This window comes from Rhinolophus ferrumequinum, chromosome 10 (assembly GCF_004115265.2).
Source record: "Rhinolophus ferrumequinum isolate MPI-CBG mRhiFer1 chromosome 10, mRhiFer1_v1.p, whole genome shotgun sequence".
NCBI classification, from domain to species: domain Eukaryota; kingdom Metazoa; phylum Chordata; class Mammalia; order Chiroptera; family Rhinolophidae; genus Rhinolophus; species Rhinolophus ferrumequinum.
The window spans coordinates 2,498,429-2,517,095 of NC_046293.1; the positions used below are offsets into that span (position 1 = coordinate 2,498,429).

The following is an 18,667-nucleotide window of genomic DNA, read 5'->3' on the forward strand; positions in this document are numbered from 1 at the left end:
ACCCATGCCCCCAAAACCTCAGCTTTCTTAGCCAGCAGGTCCATGAAGGTGTGTTTTCACCGAAGTGCCCAAAAGTCTGAAACAAATGCTGTCCTTCCACTAAAATGCAGAAATGAGGTTGCGTTTTTGTTTTGTTTTTTAAGCAATTTTTACCTTCCTAGTATACCTGGCCTGAATAAAATCTTTAGAGTCCCAGCAAAAGTTCCAAGCCCACGGATTCTTTCTCCAAGAGGTGAGTGACAAAATAGGGGAGGGGAAATGTCACGTGGCTGAGGCCTGCGGACGTGTCTCCCATGGCGTGGATCACAGCACCCATCAGCCTAAGAACCCAAACTGTGTCCACTGTTAGGCTTTCCTGCTTTAAAAGCCTGGGCATCCCTATTTTGAGGAGTTCTTTAAGGTTTCATCAGGAGAACAAACACGCTCCCCAGCTGCCCTGAAAACCCAGCTATGACATCCTGGGTGGGATCGCTTCTGCTGTATGGCTGCTCTTTTACACCACCATCCGGCAAAGCCGCAGGAGAAAAGCAACTCCAGTATTTCCCAACCACAGCCTGGAACAGTTGGGCACGAACTGCAACACCCTAACCTCCACACAAATATGAAATCTGCCTCCTAGGACACAAGAGGACAACAAGAGCCTGTGAAAGCAGCATGATTCACACCAACCGCAAATCGTATTTCAAAGGATTAAACGAGGCTGAGGAACAGTTTGAAACTGCTGGTCAGGGGGAAAAAATCCAACAAATTGGGAAAAGAACTCACTGTGAAATTAACAATAAATGTACATCGGTGCAGCTATATGAGCAAGAGACAGCATTTTGAATAGACAAGCTGAGAGGCAGCTAAATAGGCTGAATCGAATAAAGGATTACTGGAAGAACTGTGTAAAGCTTCGTAATGTGGAAACTGAGTCATAATCACTTGATACACAGTTGAAAACCAGATTCAGTCAAGAAACAAAATGTTTATAACTTGTATGACTCCATTTGCTAATGGCAGTCAGCGTTTCCCAGACCACGTGCCTTTCCTGTGCAGACTGGCCCTGAGGCCACATACTGCTGACAGCACAGCAGTGGAAAGGTACAGGACGTGCAAGGGTCACAGGCCGTGTGGAAGGCAAACGCCACAGCCACATTTTAAGCAAGGTCCCGTGTTCTGTACTTTCCGTGACACGTCTGCCACGCTCCTACGGGGGTCTTCATGAGGAGATTTCCCATCTCTGGACCTCGTCACCGGCTGGCGGGTGTCACAAATCTGCGCCTGTTTCTGCTTCGTATCACTACGTTAACGGCCTGTTCATTAATTTAACAAACTATCAGGAGAATACGCTGGAACGGGCAAGCATTCTCTCTCCACTTTCATTTAATTAAACTCTGCTACTGCAGTATGACAGTCAGCACATCACGGGGGGAATTACTTTAAGGATGAAGGTAAAAAGTATTTCAAAGCCCCCACTTAAACATGAAAGCATAATCCAAAACGGGCCGAGCACACACTTTAATTTTTCTATAATATGAAAGATGCCATTTCCAGACTTGGTAATTAATTGGATTCCATGGAGAAATTACAACAGCATCCCCGATAGCAGAACGATGCACAAAGGCAGGGGACAGGGCGCCAAAGGACAGCCACAAACAACCACGCTGTCGCCACATTACGACAATCACTGGGCATTTTAATAAGGAACGAGCAGCCTGCTTCCGGTGGGCACTCATTACCTCCTGCAAAGTGACTGCGCTTCACCCCGAGTGGGTGCCCTGAACCAGAGACAGGGGAGCGGCTCCTGCCCCGGCAGCCAGCCTCAGACGGAGGCCATGGGCTGGGTGAGGACGCACCCTGCCACCCAGAGCCCTCCACCTCGTCCCGGCCCCACAGGGGGCAGGCTGCCCGGACGCTGGCTTACCATCAATCCGGCTCACGAGCTCTTCCAGCATTTTCACCTTCATCTGAATCCCAGGTTGGGCAAAGGTGTAGTTGTCCTAAGGAAAAAAATCACAATGAACATCACGTGCACAGAAATAAAATAAAACCCACTTTCCGAGGGGAACCAGCCGTGGGGACACAGGAGGACATTTCTGTGACAGCAGGAACTCACAGACGGCTGTGTGCCCGCTGTGTTGCACTGCATGGCACGGCCCCAGCACTGCCATCAGGTCTGGCTCTGAGCTGGTCACGTCCAGCGCTTCCAGACGTCAGGCGGCCAGCGCGCCCGCCTCAGGAGTACCAATGGATATTTCTAGGTGTAAATGTATAATATTTACACCGAAATTGAATAAACGGGCACTGACACACGTAGCTCCTTTAGGGAAGTGTTTTCTGGGAGCGGCTGCGTGGCCTGCACCTGGGCAGCACACAGTCAGCCCAGCCCTGCAAAATGGTGACCTTCCATGGTGCTGACGATGCCACAGCATGCAGAGGGCCAGTGGCAGGTCCGCTGCAGCGGAAAGAGTGAACGTGGGACTACTGTCCATGAACTCGGGTGAAGACGCTCATAAATGAAGACGGGAGAACTAGCACAGGCATCGAAGGCGGCCGTCTTAAGTCAGAAAGACCTGGGCTGGCAGCCGGCTCAGTACTTAGCAGCTGTGTGACCCAGGCAAGTACCACCACCTATCTGGGCTTCTGATTCCTCCCCCGTAAAACGGGAAGCACACGCCTTCCAGGACCGCTCTGAGGTCTCAGGGAAACGATGTCAGCAAGTGTGTGAGAAGGTTCGAGATGCAGTAGGTACTCGGGTACGGTGGCCCTCCAGCCAGGACTGTCATCCCCTGAGAGGGCACGGGGGGGGCGAGAGGAAAGTTGGCCCCGCTTCGTCCCACCCAGGGGCATCCTCCACAGGCGCCTCAGCAGCACTCGGGCCTTTTTCAGAATGAGGGTTTCAGCTGGACTTGTGCCGCACCAGACACACATACTGCTGATTAGGGAAGGCAGAGTAATAACCCCCACGATGCCCACGGCCCAACCCCTGGCACCTGGCAAAGAGAATTAAGATCGCTCATCAACTGACAAAAGTGAGGAGGTGCCCCTGGATTATTCCTGTAGGCGCACTGTCACCCTGGGGTCCTCACAGGTAGCAGAGGGACACTGGAGAGTCCCTGTCAGGGTGGCACGATGTAATAAAGACCAACGGCTGTGCTGGCTTTGGAGATGGAGGAAGGGCTGGAGCCCAGCAAGGCGGACCCTCTCTGGAGCTTCAGGAAGGAGGTGGCCAGCCCACACTGGACTTAGCCCCAGGGGACGCACACCACACTTCGGTCCCCCAGGACTGAAAATGATAAATGTGTGTTGTTTTAAGCCACTAAGTCTGTGCTGATTTGTTACAGTAGCTACAGGAAACTAACACAGGAGTGTTCTTTAGGGGAACCCTAAGGCCCACGAAGAACTATAAGCAGGACGAGCAGAGAACACGCAGCAACGGAGAACACGGCGCTGCGCCCGTGGCCTGAGCGCTCGTGAGTGGGGGCGAGGGGGACGTGTGGGGCAGTGCTGGGGGCAGACAGCTCGTCTTCAGGGAGCAACACTGGGGAGGCCGCAAGGGGAGCAAGGCCCCCGGCCTCAGTGACACGTGGGTGACACGTGACCGACACATGGGCGAGGTGGGGGCCACAGACAGCCACAGCTCGCGAGGTGGCTCAGGCCCGGCCAAGCAAGGGCATGACCCTGAAAGTGGAGTCTTCCCGGCCTTGTGAATTGTGGGGGATGCACCTGCTGCCGTCACACAGACGACGGCAGGTGTCTGCACGCCTCACACGACTAGGAGCAGGTGAGCAGCCACCCCACCTCACCCTGCTTTCAGGGCCCAGGTGGGAAGTGGGGGGCTGGCCCTAACATGGAAAATGCTTCGAGAACAACGTTCTTGGATGGCCGACCACGCGGGGATGCTGCTCTGGGGGTCACGCCCACGGGACTTAGAGAATCCAAACCTGGAGGGGGGACGAGGGAGCTCGTGGCCCAGGTCAGGCATCACCCTCGGGAGGCCCGGAGCCAGCGCCACGGGCTCCAGGATCTGTGGGGGGCTTTGCCAGGTGAAACCAATGCGGCTGAGAGGTGACCTCCAAGCTCCACTGGCCTCTAAGGCCGCGGCCCAAACGTGAGAGTACCTGCCTCTGGCCCAGTCAGCAGGCCCTCATGTTTAACACAAGGGCTCGGGCGCACGGGCACACACGAACGGCATTTCCCTACTAGAGCAGGAGCGGCAGCCACTGTGGCACAGACCAGAAGTGCCCACGAGGCAACACAGACTTTTTTCCGCCAAAATGGAAAATGAACAGACTCAGTCCTAACCTCTTGCTGGCAGATTTCTCCCAAGTGGATTCAATGACAGGCTCTGGAGGCCCAACTGTCACATCTCTGCGAGGCAACGCCGAGAGGAGCTCTGGGCCCAACCACGCTCAGCGCGATACCCAGGCCCCCATGACCCTTGGTGGCACAGACACAGGCTCTCTGGGGCTGACTGCCACAGGGGCTTGGGCACAGGTCTCCCAGATTTGGTGACAAGTCTTGTGGGTCCTGGTAAACTCTGAACTCTCGAGAAGTGAGGGCTGTAAGAGACCTGCATGGAATAGACAGGGCCTCCGAGCCCTGAAGGAACTGTGTGTGTCCCCGTGAGACCCAGGTGCCCCTGTCGCTGTGACAGCACAAGCTGAGGACAAACTGTGAGCTTTAATGCATTTGAACTTTAACAGGGAAAAGAAATTTTGGTTTTGGACTTGAACTTACAAGAGTCAGCCCTTACGACTTAATTTCTCTCGAGAAATTGGATAACAGGATGAGATTTATCTTCAAATTTGGGGCATCCTGTGTTGCTGGAAGTTTACACACCACCTTTGAATCTCATGGTGGAATTTCTGATGAGCCAGACTGAACAATGTAGCTGGGTATAATTAAGGATGGAAACAAACTGGAGAGTGATTTTGTAGCCTGGGGAAGAGACCTTGAGGATTCTTTAATTAATGTTCAATTCAGAGAAATGTCAGAGTAACACCCTACCCGGGGGTCCCAAGAGAACACTCCAAGTACCAGGGGCTTCACAGGGGCTGCTGCCTGTCTTGGCGGACTGTGGGTCTCCCTCCTCGTCCTCTCCACGAAAGGCCATGCTCCTGGCTGACCAGGGACCTAATGGGTATATCACAACCAGCTGAAGAGCTTGGTAGTAGCACCCCCCAAACCAGGGGTCTGCTTCCAAGTGGAGGGACCCCACCAGGTGCAACTCCTGTACTTCTTTATCCCCAGAATACTCACTCCAAAAGATGATTTATCAATTGCTAAATGTGGGAGTATAAATAGCCTGGGGGTTCAGCCCTCCTTCCACCTTTTTGAACCCACAGGAAGACTGCTCCCCCGGAAGGCTGCTCTCCGGACAGGTTGCTCCCCGGAAGGCTGCTCCCCAGAAAGGCTGCTTCCCGGAAAGACTGCTCCCTGGAAAGGGTGCTCCCCTAGAAAGGCTGCTCCCCAGAATAGCTGCTCCCCAGGAAGGCTGCTCCCAGGGAAGGCTGCTCCCCAGAAAGGCTGCTCCCCGGAAAGGCTGCTCCCCCAGAAAGTCTGCTTCCCGGGAAGGCTCTGGCGCACACGAGGTGGCCTGCTAGCCCGGCGCTGGCTCCAATGGGGTGGGTAAGCCTGAACATCCCTGGGACTCAGCCAGCCAGTTTATCTGCCTCTCACACTAAGATAAGATTTCAAGCTTCTCATTTAGAAAAAAATAAAAGTTATTCTTTGGTCTCTATCTGCCACTATTTTGTTTCATTTCTCAATTTATTTGAAACCCAGGTAGGGAAGATGGGTTCTCTTGGAAATCCAAACAATAAGAAAAGAATGATTCCTGAGAGAGCCTATAAAAAGAAAAAAAATCCTGTATTTCGAAACAGCCCCCAAAGATGGACATGTGTGGCCTTGGCGCTCTGGATTTAGGCGGGGGACCCAGAGGGCCAGCCCCCGGGCAGCTCCAACCCAGACGACAAGATGGACTCAGAGGGCAGCGCCCAGCAAGCCTGGGGCACTGTGATCAGCTGAACAAGCCCCAGCCAAGGACGGCCCTGCTCAGGGGCTGGTAAGTCTCTGAAGGGCACACCAAGGACATCTGGGGCCAGAAGGCTGAGTAAGAAGGGGTGAGGGGGGAAGAGCGGTCATAGCCCCGGCCACAGCCTCCCTGGGGAGGCACCTGGCACGCAGGCTCCACAGCACAGCACCTGTGTCAGACCAGGGGTTCTGCCCACGTAAGACCAGGAAACCTGATTTACCCTCAGGACTCAGGACACCACCCAACACCCCAGCCAGACACCCCATACACACTCCTAACAATGGAAACGTCCGCTGTACATTTATAGAAATATCTGTAATGCTGATATTAACATTACGCCCTTCTAAGAAATAAACATATCCTTTCAAACTGAGATTAGATTTTGTATCTTGAGACAAGGTATAGTATACAAAACTCCTGGGTCAGAAGGACGAAAGGAGGGACTCAGGAACACAGGGCCTCTGGAAAACGGTTCACAGAAGGTAAAGCCCGTTTCACAGAAGGTAAAGCCTGTTTCACAGAAGGTGAAGCCAGTACTGGCAGAACAAAAATCAAAGGCCGCCAGCAGGGGGTGCTTCCCCGCTACTATTCCCACCCACACTCCAGCGGCAACAAGGAGCCCTTCCTGGTCCCTTCAGAAGAAACGCAGAATAAAACTTCCTGAAGTGGCATTTAAGAGAAGAGGTGGGAAATGAAGTCCTGGTGGCTTGGCTGGAGGGCCCCACTGCACCCACCTATTAACCCTTTCCCCGAAAATAAGACCTCGCCGGACAATCAGCTCTAATGTGTCTTTTGGAGCAAAAATTATTATAAAACCGGGTATTATAATATGTTATATAAGACCCAGTCTTATATTACAGTAAAATAAAACCGGGTCTTATATTAATTTTTGCTCCAAAAGATGTATTAGAGTTGACTGGCTGGGTCTTATTTTCGGGGAAACACAGTAAAGTCCCAGCTCCCCAGGAACCAAGAATCCCATCACACCTTTGACAAGGGGCTGTCCCGGTGACCAGAGATCACCTCCTCACCAAGGCCTAACGAGTCCCCTGTCCTGGCTAGCCTCACTCTAAAAAAACTCCTTTCACACGCTGAACCCAAACGTGCCTTCCTCACCTTCCCCCGGACCCGACTCTGGAACAACTCAGCAAGTCCTTTTAGCAACCAGTGGCCAGAAAGACTTCCACTTCCTTCAGCTCTCACAGGTGCCTGCCCCTCAGGCCATCGGGCCACAGCCCTGCACACAGTGTCCCATGTGGGCCCTGGCAGCCCAGAGGACAGACAGCGTGCAGGCTGCCGCCACAGCTGTACTGCTTCCATCCATTCCTGCAACGAATGCAATCAAGGCGTCCATCCAGTGTAAGACAAACACACACCAGACCCACGTCCTCCGTCTGTGAATAGACACTCAATGCCTCCTATGAGCAAGACAACACACTAGGTCCTCAGTAGAGATGGTGTGCTTTTTGAAAAGCAGGCCTGAGACGTCGTTCTTAGGCCTGTTTGCAAGGCTGTCCCCCCTTGGGTGGCACCTGGGACCTTGGATTTGGGGAGCGTCCCCACTTTTCCCTAACTAATCAGAACGGCTCCCACTGTGCCTCGGCAGAACAATGTGGTTTATGCTAAACTCCTGCTTTCCTTCTGAGAGCCCCGAATTTGGGAATGTGCCAGGCACAGGGTATCTCTGTGAACAGCCCTCAATAAAAACCTGGGCACAGAGTCTCTAACAAGCTCCCTGGTGGACGACATCTCACACCTGTTCCCACGACTGGCCGCGTCCTGCGACTCCACCAGGAGACGCGTGGAAGCCTGTGCCTGGCCACCCCCCGCCTCTCCCCTGGCTGGTCCCGCTCTGCCTCTTGCACTGGAATGAGCCGTGTCCGTGAGCACAAGCACACGCCGAGTGCTGGAGTCACCGAACCTGGGGTGGTCGTGGGGCCCGCAACACAGACGGGGAGGAACAAAGTGGGCTCTGTTCAGAGAGGGAGCAGTGTGGCCGTGGGGCAAGTTACACACCATCTCTACTGAGGACCTAGTGTGTGGGGCCATGCAAATGCGTGGGAAGGGCTCGCTGCGGTCTGGGGAGCCGCATCACAGCACAGAATGGGGGCCCCACCTGCCGACCGCGCTGAGGGCGAGGCCGCCGGGAGCATGGCACTGCTGCAGCGGAAGGCAGGCCAGTGCGGCGGGAGGGGCAGCCAGGCACTGGGGTGAGGCGAGAAGGCCATTCCGACACGGGAGGCCACGTGGGAAGTGAAGCCATGGAATGACGTGAATGGCCTGGGAACGGGGGCCACCACGACGACGACGCTCGCACTTTGAAAAGATGCCGGTGGCTGCGAGGTGCGGAATGCAGGATGCCAGTCATGATGGCAACGCCACCATCCAGGCAAAATCATGCAAACGTCCCACTGAAGACGCACCCAACCCGAACTGTCCAAAGTGCTTTCAACGACCTATCCTGGCTGGGTTTTGAACTTGAACGTAGGGCTTCTCATTTATTCCTATTAGCTTGTTCATTTGATTGGTGCTCGGCTGGCATTCCAGGCCGCTGAACTCATTCTGAATCTTGATTATGCCATCTATCACATTAGCTGTCCCTCCAAGCTTAGAGACACTGGTTAAGCTTATATCCTCGATGTCTTCATTAGCGTCTCGGAGAAGAGGGGGGAGGACAAGGTCAAGGACAGAGGCCTGTGGCTGTTCCCAGGGACTGCACTCAGACGGAAGAGCGTGTGCAAACACATCGAGCCGGCTCCTGGCCTTCCGACCTGTGGGCGTAATTTCTCCCATCTCGTTTCCTCATCTGTAAAATGGAGAGAGGAATGGCTCCTTCGCAGGCCCCAGGGTAGTACATGAGTCACTGCACCGGGAAGGACCCAGACAGTGTCCACACAAAGTGGGCACCTCCCTCCTGTTCCCCAACTCCCACGATGACATCAGTCGTGGGACGTGGTGACGACTGCAGGCTCCCATCCAGCCCTAACAGCAACCAGCGCCCCTGCTGTGAACCACTCGGAAAACGGGGGACGCTGAGGGCTGACTGCAGCCACTGGTAACAGCACCGTAAGGAAGTCAGTGGAAGTGACAGACACGTGCTGAGACGCACAATTACCAATAACTAAAAAGAGGGGAGGAGAAGAGAGGTGGCCAATAAGCCCCCTGGAGAAACAGGACAATAAAAAATACTCACTGAGTGAAAGAAGCCAGTCTGAGAAAGCTACATACTGTATGGTTCCAACTAACTGCCTTTCTGGAAAAGGCAAAACGACACAGACAGTACAAAGACCAAGGGTTGTCAGGGTTTGGGGGGGGGAGGGGTGACCAAGTAGAGGACGGGGGATTTTTAAGGCCGTGAAGCTTCTCTGTGTAACACTAATGATGGACGTGTGTCACTGTACTTTTGAAAAAACCCACAGAATGGGAACCCTAATGTAAACCCTGGACGTCAGTTAGTGACGTGTCCATACGGGCTCATCAGTTGTGACAAAAGCACCACACTAACGCAAGGTGTCAATAACGGGAAACTGTGTCCATGAGGAGCAGGTGAAGGACACTGTACTTTGTGCTCAGTATTTCCATAAACCTAAACTGCTGTGAAAAACAAGCCATTAATAATAACAAAAAAAAAAAAACCCACTCACTTAATCCAAAAGAAGGTAGGAGAGGGAGGAAATAAGATAAAACGAATAGAAAATAACAAAATGGCAGCATAAACCCCAGCCATATAAACAATTACATTAAAAACAATACATGGATGTATGTGAACTAATCATATTCCTACAAGACAGCAAAATCCAACTATAAGCGATCTGCAAGAATGTACTTTAAACAAGATACCAGTCGATTAAAAGGAAAGACACAGAAAAAGATGCGGTGAGGAAATAGCGTTCATAAGGAAGATGGAACGGCTATATTGACATCAGATGAACTGGACTTCAGGACAGGAATATAACCAGAAATGAGGAGGAATACTGCATAACAATAAACAAATAATAAACTTAGATTCATCAAGGAAACATAATAATCCTACCTGTCTACGTATCTAATAAATGAGATTCAAAATTATGTGAAGCAAAACTTGACAAAACTAAGAGAAGAAAGAAATTGACCATTACAGGTGAAATTTCAAAAGTCCTCACTCAGCAACTGATAGAAAAAGTACAAAGAAAATCAGTGATCAGTGAGGGCAGAGAAGACTGGAATAATTGACCTGACATTTACAGAAACTTCCCCCAACAAAGCACAACATACATCCTTTTCACAGACACATGAAACACTCACCAAGACAGACCATTTCAAAACAAACATCAATAAATGTAATTACCAATACTAGAAATGAAACACTTCAATCTCTACAGTTCCTATAGACATTAAAGAATTAGGGGATATTACAAACAACAACAGGTCAATAAATTAGACAACGGGTTTAAAATGGCCAAATTCTTTAAGACACAAATTATCAAAACTGACAAGAGATGAAAAAGAAAATCTGGAGCCCCACCCACCCAGAGCAGAAATTCAATTTACAGTTAAAACTTTCCCACTAAAAGTTCCAGGCCAAGATGGCTTCACAGTTGTTCTATCCAATATTTAAGAAGTAATACCAATCTTACACAAACAATTTCAGAAATTACAGAAGTACTTCAGGAGGCCACCATTTCCCTAACTGCAAAACAGAAAGACATTAGAAGAAAAAAAATGGAATGACATTTTCGTCATGAACAGAGATGTGAAAATCCTTCACTCACGTTATTACCAAAGAAAACCCAGAAGTCGGTACAAAGGTTAGTATTTCGTGACAAACTGGGGTTGATCTCAGGAATACTGGTGGCTTAACAATGAAGAATTAATCCGCGTGCATCACTACACTAACAGACTGAGTAAGAAAAAGTCTACGATCATCTCAACAGAAGAGAAAGCACTTAACAAAATATCAGTTCATAATCTTTTAAAAGACCCAGCAAACTGCGACCTGTATCTGTCTTCCTGCTCTTCGTCCAGCAAGAACTAAGAGTTCTGTCGTCCTCAACCTCTTGGTTCCATTCCTTACAGACCAACGTACAGACCAGTCAAAATAAACCAGCGGGCTTATTAGAAATAGAATCCCTGTGTGTGGCACGCACACATCAATGAGCGCCCCAATGAGGGGTACCCACAAAAAGCCAACAGCTAATACCGTACCTAATGTTACCGTTTCCGTCTCAGGAAAGGTGCCAAAGCAGTCGAATCTGGAAACAAAACTGCTGTCAACACAGAATGCTGTCTGTGTTAACTAGAAAACCTGTATTTTAAAAATGAACCGTGAAGGCTTCCTCACACCATACAGAAAAAATTTAAGTCAACCTAGATGACAGACTTAAAAGTGAAAACTTAGAAAGCTTCTAGAAGAAAACCATAGGAGAACACCTGGGCAGCCTGGCAGTTGGCGAAGGGGTTTTAGTTAGGACATGGAAAACCATCACCACAAAAGAAAAAGAAATGACAAATTAGATGTCATCAGAATTAAAATTTTCTGCTCATCAGAAAATACTCATTAAAAAAAATGAATTGACAAGCCACAAACTTGGGAAAAAATATTCTCAAAAAATACGTATCTTATCAAAGGACTGCTCCCCAGTATAAATACAGACAACAGAGAAGACGGGAGATGTCATGTTGGTGAGGATGTGGGGTGGCCAGCCCCCCATATACTGTCGATGGGAGTGTCAAACAGCACAGCCACTTTGGGAGGGTGGGGGCGATCTGGCTGTTTTCATAAAAATTAAATACACTACTACACCGTGAACCGGCGAGTCCACTGGTAGGTACTGACCCAAGAAAATCTGAAATACACGCTAAGAAGACCTGTTCTCAGCAGTCAGACTGGAAGCAGCCGGGGCTCCCCAGCTGGAGGGCGGACGAGTGCACGGTGACACACTGACAGAGCAGGACCACTTGGTCATTGAAAGGAAGGGACCGTTCACTGGGCAGCACGTGCAGTTCACGTTTTTCAATGCAAACTGTTGTAAAGCGGGTTATTTTCACTTTTCATTTTTAAATTGCTGCTCAATGACTCATTCTTGGTGACTCTTCTGAGGCAGCCCAGGGCCGATTCGTCTGTGGAGGTAATATACCTTTGTGTTGTGCAGTGAATGCTTCCGAGAGGGCTCAGTTTTATCCACTGGGGCTCCAATTCACGTGTCACAGATGGTCCTCAGGGCAGGTCATTCACTGACATCTGAAGCGGGGACATATCTGCACGGGCCAGGGGCTTCATTCTGCCACCTCCCCTCCACGGCGAGGCACCAGCCAGCTCTGCCCACTGTTCTTTCCATCTTTCCAGGTGGAACTCTTCTTGACGAGGTAACAAAAGTGCAATCGGGGCCCAGTGAGCGGTCCTTCTGCCACCAGACCGGCCCCTTTGGTGTCCCTTTCCCTTGAACTTAGATGCAGACAAGAAGGTCCCCAGGCTGCGCCCCAGGTCCCAACCGTCGGGAGCTCATTTCTGAGGGTCCTGAGCCACCTTTGGGCTTGTCCTGCTCGTTCCCCTTGTTGGAGATAAACCTCTCCAAAGACAGCGAGCAGACTCAGTTCGCATGGCACAGCTCTGCCCACCTTCTCTCTGCGGGCACCATCGTCACGAGCTAACTCACTCACAACAGCTGTATTTGGAAGACCGCACCCGCTCCAGCCCAGGCACAGGCCTGGTCCCCTGGCCTTTCTCTGACCGAGTCCCTGTACCACCCCATTTCCGGCCTCTGCTCTGACAAGTTCCAAGGTAACAGTCACTTTCCCCAATATTCCCATCACTTCCATGCCACCAACCAGTCTCAGACTTGAGTAATTCTTCCCCAAGGAAAGGAAATGTGACTAATTATAAAAGGCAACGGTTCTTTTCCGCTCAGAGGCTGTCCTGGTAAGTAATGAATCCAAGAGTAACGGCGTGACCTCAGGGCAGGCAAGTATGGCGGCCGTAATTTAAGAAGTAACAGCTCATGGTCAGTGTTCTTAGTGAAATGAGAAGACTGGCAAGAGCCGGAACAATCCCCTAAAAGCCTCCTCCGGAGGCCTCACCCAGCAGGAGCTGCACTGGAGGCCGGCGTTACCCCCAGGGAGGTATCCAAAAGCTCTTCTGGGGGGGGCCCTAACGCCCCCCCGTGTTGTAAGGCGGTCCTCCGTAAAGAAACAGCCCCCCAGCCAGCACCGGCTCAGCTGGACTTCCGTGATCTACATCGAAAGCACCCCCCAAAAGAGACTGGCTCCGCCCACCTTGCTCTCCCCTACGCGGTCTGGGCGAGCCATCCCAGCTGCCACCCTGGTCTGGGTGGCTCCTGCGTAACTGCTGGGATGGCTGTGTTTATAAAGAAATGGCCCGTGCAGGCCGAAAGAGAAGGAATACTCGCTACACACTGGAGATGGGCTTCTAGAAATGGCTGGCAGCCCAAACTTACCGCCTCCGTGGCACAAAGAGCCCATCATCCTACCAGTTCTTATCTCGAGACCGACTAGTTACTGAGAGCCAGGAAGACTGCGGCCAGACGGGATGGTTCTGAACCCAGCTCGGCAACCTGCCAGTGACATGGGGGCGGTACCTTACGGACGGCCGTGTGGCGGGGAAACTGAGGTAACACCTACAAGTTACTACATGCAAAGAACTTAGGATCCTGCCTGCCACTGACAACGTCTTTGAGTCATTCTACCAGACTGCTGTCCCTCTCTTTCTCCCCGCTCCCACACTCGCGAGACACCTTTCTGTGCATCCATACAAACGCGGGTTGGTCAGAGCGTGTGTTCAGGACGTACCTCCCTGCAAATGTATCTACTCACCACTAGGCAATGATACTCTTTATCCCTAATAATACCTTTTGCCTTGAAATCTATTTCATCTAGTAGCTAGCTACATGAGAGTACATAACTGCCTAACGACTACTTTAGTTAGTATTTATCTGTTGCGTTTTTCCTTTGTACTTCTTTGTAATTTTGTGTTTTAGGTGAGAGTCTGATAAGTAGTAGCTCATAGCTGGATTCTGTTTTTAAATCCAGTCTGGCTTGACAGCTATTTTTCTTCAAACACCAAACATTGTCCATTTTATTCTTGACTCTGTTACTTCCGTTGCAGTCTGTTTTCCATCTAATTGTCCATCTAAATGTTTCAGTTGTAGGTCACTGGCCTTTACGATGATATTTTCTCTTCTCCTATTTCGTGGTTTCACTCTCATTTCTCTCTGTGTGATATGTTCATTCCTCTTTCCTGAGACTTGTTTTGTTTATTGAATATGCATGACAATGTCTTCCATCAGTGCTGGAAAATTCTGGGCCACCACATTTATAAGTAGTGGCTTTCCCCACTGTATTTTCTCTTCCTGGACCTGGTTTTCACTCTCTCATGTTCTAACCTAACTTTCGTACTTTATTATCTCTCTGTGCTGGCTACTCAGTAATTTTCTCATTCTATTTTAACTAATTCTCTCTTCTGCTGTGTCTAATGAATTTTAAATTTCAACGACCGCAATTTTGGATGCTAGAAGTTCTCTGTTCGGTTCCTTTTTTCAGAGTATTGTTCTTCATTTCAACCCCTCCTTTCTCCTTAAGCCCTTTTTCGTCCCTTTCGCATCAGTGTCCTAGGATCCCAAGTCCCTGGACCACGGCTCCCCCGACATGGCGCCAGCTGCTACTGATTCCTGGGGCGCTGGCCTCTGTTTGTTCACCGTGAGCTCATCTTCAGGGGCTGTGCTGTGACACACCCGTCTAGGGCAGCAGGTGCTCAGCCAACTTCTGGGTCCCTGAGACCCTTCCAAGCGGTCTGTGACATCAAACGCTTCCAGAATAATGCCAAGATATTACTGACCTCTGTCCCGGTGCTGACACTTGCCCTGATGGGTCAAAAGGGGTGGTGAGTCAACACGCTGGCACGCTGGCAGGAGTATTTGGAAGACGTCCCCCCATCAAACCGTGTTCTTAGTAACAGGCATTCAAGGTTCAAACAACGGGCATGTCGTTGAAGGATGTCCTTGGCGATGCAGGAAACGTTCCCACCTTATGACTGATATTGCAATAAATCTCGACTCTTGAGTACACAGCTTTCCAATGCTCTGTGTGGCAAAATGAGAAGCACACATCAAGCACGTGAGACGTGTACCCAAAACGGTGGCTTCGTCAAGAAAAGGCTCTTGGTGTATCTGTTTGACCTGTGAGCTGAATTGGGTCCATTTTTCAGGAAACATCATTTGTACCTGAAAGAAGTACTAAGAGGCAAACTGGCTGATCTAAGTTGGGCATCAGCAGACGTTTTTCTCAAAAAGGACCAAGTTAGGGAGGGGCTCCCCAGCACGGGACACCCCCCCCAGTCACGAGATGTCCCATCATTCCTCATGAGGAAAGCCACTGCAGTCGCGGCCCAGAGACTCTGACTTCCAGAAGCCTCTCTGCGAAGGCACAGAGGTCAGTGCAATGTGATGAATAAACCTGACCTTCCTAAAATGCGGGGGAGGACCACTGACGGCCAGGCCGAAAGTGCACACTTAACAAAACCAAACGTGAGGTTTTCAGTGGTTTCCAAGCAGGGCAGGGAGGCAGGCAAGGAAAAGGCTGCTTAGGGAAGACAGATCTCACAGCTGTAGGAAGGACGCAGAGGAGAAGGGTGGGAACAGGAGCAGGGACGTGAGCTAAGACTCGGAGCAGCCAACGGTCGGGGACAGACGCGTCCAGGCACTAAGGAAGCTGCCGTCCTGATCCATTTTTCCTCTTGATCTTAAATCAGCTCCTATCCTCACATTGCCCAAACTTAAAATGGCAGTAGTACTTGTATACACTAACAAGCCCCCCGAGGAGTTTGTGTGGGGTCACTGTGGATGGCCTGACCTCAGGGAATTCCAGCAGATCACCCCAGAGTCCCCGATGGTGGTGACTGGGGTCCCTCAGTGCCTGCTCGTGTCAGGATCATGTGGAATCGATCATAACCACGTGTGGGAAGATGGATGGCTGCCACTGACGGCTGAGTGTTGGAAACACGCGCTCCAGAAAAGCAACAGGCCTGACAGGCATCGCCCCTGTCAAGGAACCATGCCATCAGACAACAAATCTCAGGTGAAAAATGAAAAGCCAGCATTGATTTCATTGTACAGCTGATTTTATTTACAAATAGAAGCCAGATAATCTTGTGTTTAAATGGCAGAAGTTCCATCACTCATGATCAGAGAAGCGACACTTGAGATTTATAGTTTCACATTATGATTCAGTCCCTTTTCTAAGGGGGGGAGGGAGTCTTAAGTTTTGGGAGAATGATTAAAAAGCATGAAAGTATTTACCAAGTAGGGAAATGAAAAACTGATGCGCGAGCCCAAACCTGCATTTCTCATGCACATTCTTCTTTATAAAACGCAAAGCGAGTCAAGAGTCGGGGCAGGCGGGCGGGGGCGGGGGTGAGGGTGGGGGTCAGCTTTCAGAGACAAGGTTTCCGTCCTCCAACCACAGGGAGGGCTCCTACTTTCTCTGCCAATTCCTACGGTATCAACAGTAGTGGGAACCCACACGGGTTCCTTCCACATCTGGCTAATTCATTCAGACGAAACCTCAGGGCTTACACTGCGTCTTGTAGAAACCTTACGTCTTCAGTTTCAAATCAAGCAGCTGAGCTGAGACGTCTCCCATCAGCGGAGTCAGGAATGGCTGCTACGTCAATGGCTCAGGAAAAGCCAGATTTGGATGGGAAATGCAGATGACAAGGGCAACCCCCCACATCTCCCTTCTCTTCAGGTGGGAGCACCCCTCTTTGACCTGGGGCAAAACGGGACGTGGCAAAACACAGACCTCGCATGGTCTCCCTCCCTGTGGTGGCCATCCTTGCAATGGACCGTCCTCAGCTAAGTGACCAGAATGACCCCTGGACGTGTGCTCCCTCAGAGACTTCCATGGACCAAAACCCTGCTCTGGGCTTTCCCTCCTCTGCCAGCGAAATTAATCTTCCTCCTCCAACTCTCACTTGATCCCACGTGTGGGTCCCCAGAGCAGGTGTCTCATGCTTCATAATGCCGCCCTTACGTGTCTATCCTCATCCCAGGCTTGATCCTCAGGGAGGCCTCAGCAGGCAGCACCAGCACGGAACAGGCAGCACCTAGCACAGAGCAGGTAGATCCTAGCACGGAGTGGGCAGCACCTAGCATGGAACAGGCAGCACCTAGCACGGAGCAGGTAGAACCTAGAACGGAGGAGGCAGCACCTAGCATGGAACAGGTAGCACCTACCACGGAGTAGGTAGCACCTAGCACAGAGCAGGCAGCACCTAGCATGGAGCGGGCAGCACCTAGAATGGAGCAGGCAGTACCTAGCACGGAGCAGGTAGCACCTAGCATGGAGCAGGCAGCACCTAGCACGGAACAGGCAGCACCTACCACGGAGTAGGTAGCACCTAGCACAGAGCAGGCAGCACCTAGCACGGAGCAGGTAGCACCTAGCATGGAGCGGGCAGCACCTAGCACAGAACAGGCGTCCAGGAAAGGCACACAGGCGTGAAGGATTCAAGCACATCCCCCACTTGAGGGCCATCGGGAGGCTCCAGTTCGGTCCTACTCTTTATTGTCAAGAACAACCTTCCCAGGCACACTGCAGGATTCATTCCCCCAAACTGTTTCCATAAAATCATCCCCGGCACTGGGAGACCTGCTTTTCTGCGAAAATCCCAGCCATCGGCCCCAGCTGACAAGGAACCCAGCAGAGCCCAACCATGGGGAGCAGGCCTTCCTCCAGCTCCCGCTTCCCTTTGGGACCAGTCACAGTCGCGGTTCACCGAGCACTCAGACTCCTGGTCACCAGGGCCGGCAGGGCCTGTGGGGCCGTCTGCTCATAGGTCCTGGTGTCACAGGTGAGACGCTCAGGCCCGAAGTCTGATGCCTTTTACGGGGCAGACTGCTGTGAATACTGCCTGCCACCCATGGCAGTGGCTAGTCAACGACAACACACACTTGGGGCCACTCGGAGCAGCCAACGGCAGCACCTGTAGGGACGAGACTGCAGGGCAGAGCCCCAGCCGTCCCGCGGGAACCTCGGCAAGCCTCCATGAGCACATCCAGGAGCAGGAGCGTGAGTGGATGGAATTTGTCACCCGAGTCACCCTGAGGACTGTGGCTATCCCAGGACAGTGGCCGAGCAGAGGTTCGGAAGCAGGTGTGGCCCCCGAGGCCGTGCGCAGGGCTCACCTGAATGCCGTCCAGCAGCCTGCTCATGCACCAGTACGTGTCGGCCTCCACGTTGCGCAGCACTTCCGCGGGCACGCGCGAGACGTCAGCAGTGCCCACGTCGTCCTCCTCTGCGCGGAGCATGGAAGAGACAGAAAGTGGTCAGGGCACAGCGGCGCGGCCTGGCAGAGGCGCGCGTGGCCTGGCGGAGACGCACCCACGGCCAGCTGCCCACTCCCATTTGTCTGGCTCTAATTAGATGACTGCAGTGGTCTCATCACTTAATGGCTCTCAATTTTAATACCTAATTAGTGGCAGGTAATTAATATTCTGAATCCTCTCCGATTAATTAACATAATTAATACACTGTAAAGGATTGTTTCTCAGGCATGCCGCATCCTAATAAGAGAGCGCCTAAATATATTACTTATTCCTGACAGAGATCTGGAAGTTCTCAGAACATTTTGAAAATTCTGCTTCTACTACACTGACA

General features: G+C 51.4%; 1 protein-coding gene across 2 annotated transcripts in view; it reads right to left on the bottom strand.

Annotated features, from left to right (window-relative positions):
* The window catches only part of TBC1D22A (TBC1 domain family member 22A), a 273,872-nt gene that overhangs the window by 107,121 nt on the left and 148,084 nt on the right, over positions 1–18,667 (bottom strand). For both annotated transcript variants that reach the window (XM_033117741.1, XM_033117740.1), the window contains 2 exons: positions 18,196–18,305; positions 1,907–1,982 (listed from right to left, as the gene is read on the bottom strand). In XM_033117741.1, coding sequence (XP_032973632.1) covers positions 1,907–1,982; positions 18,196–18,305 — 186 coding nt within the window. The remainder of the gene's footprint in view (positions 1–1,906; positions 1,983–18,195; positions 18,306–18,667) is intronic.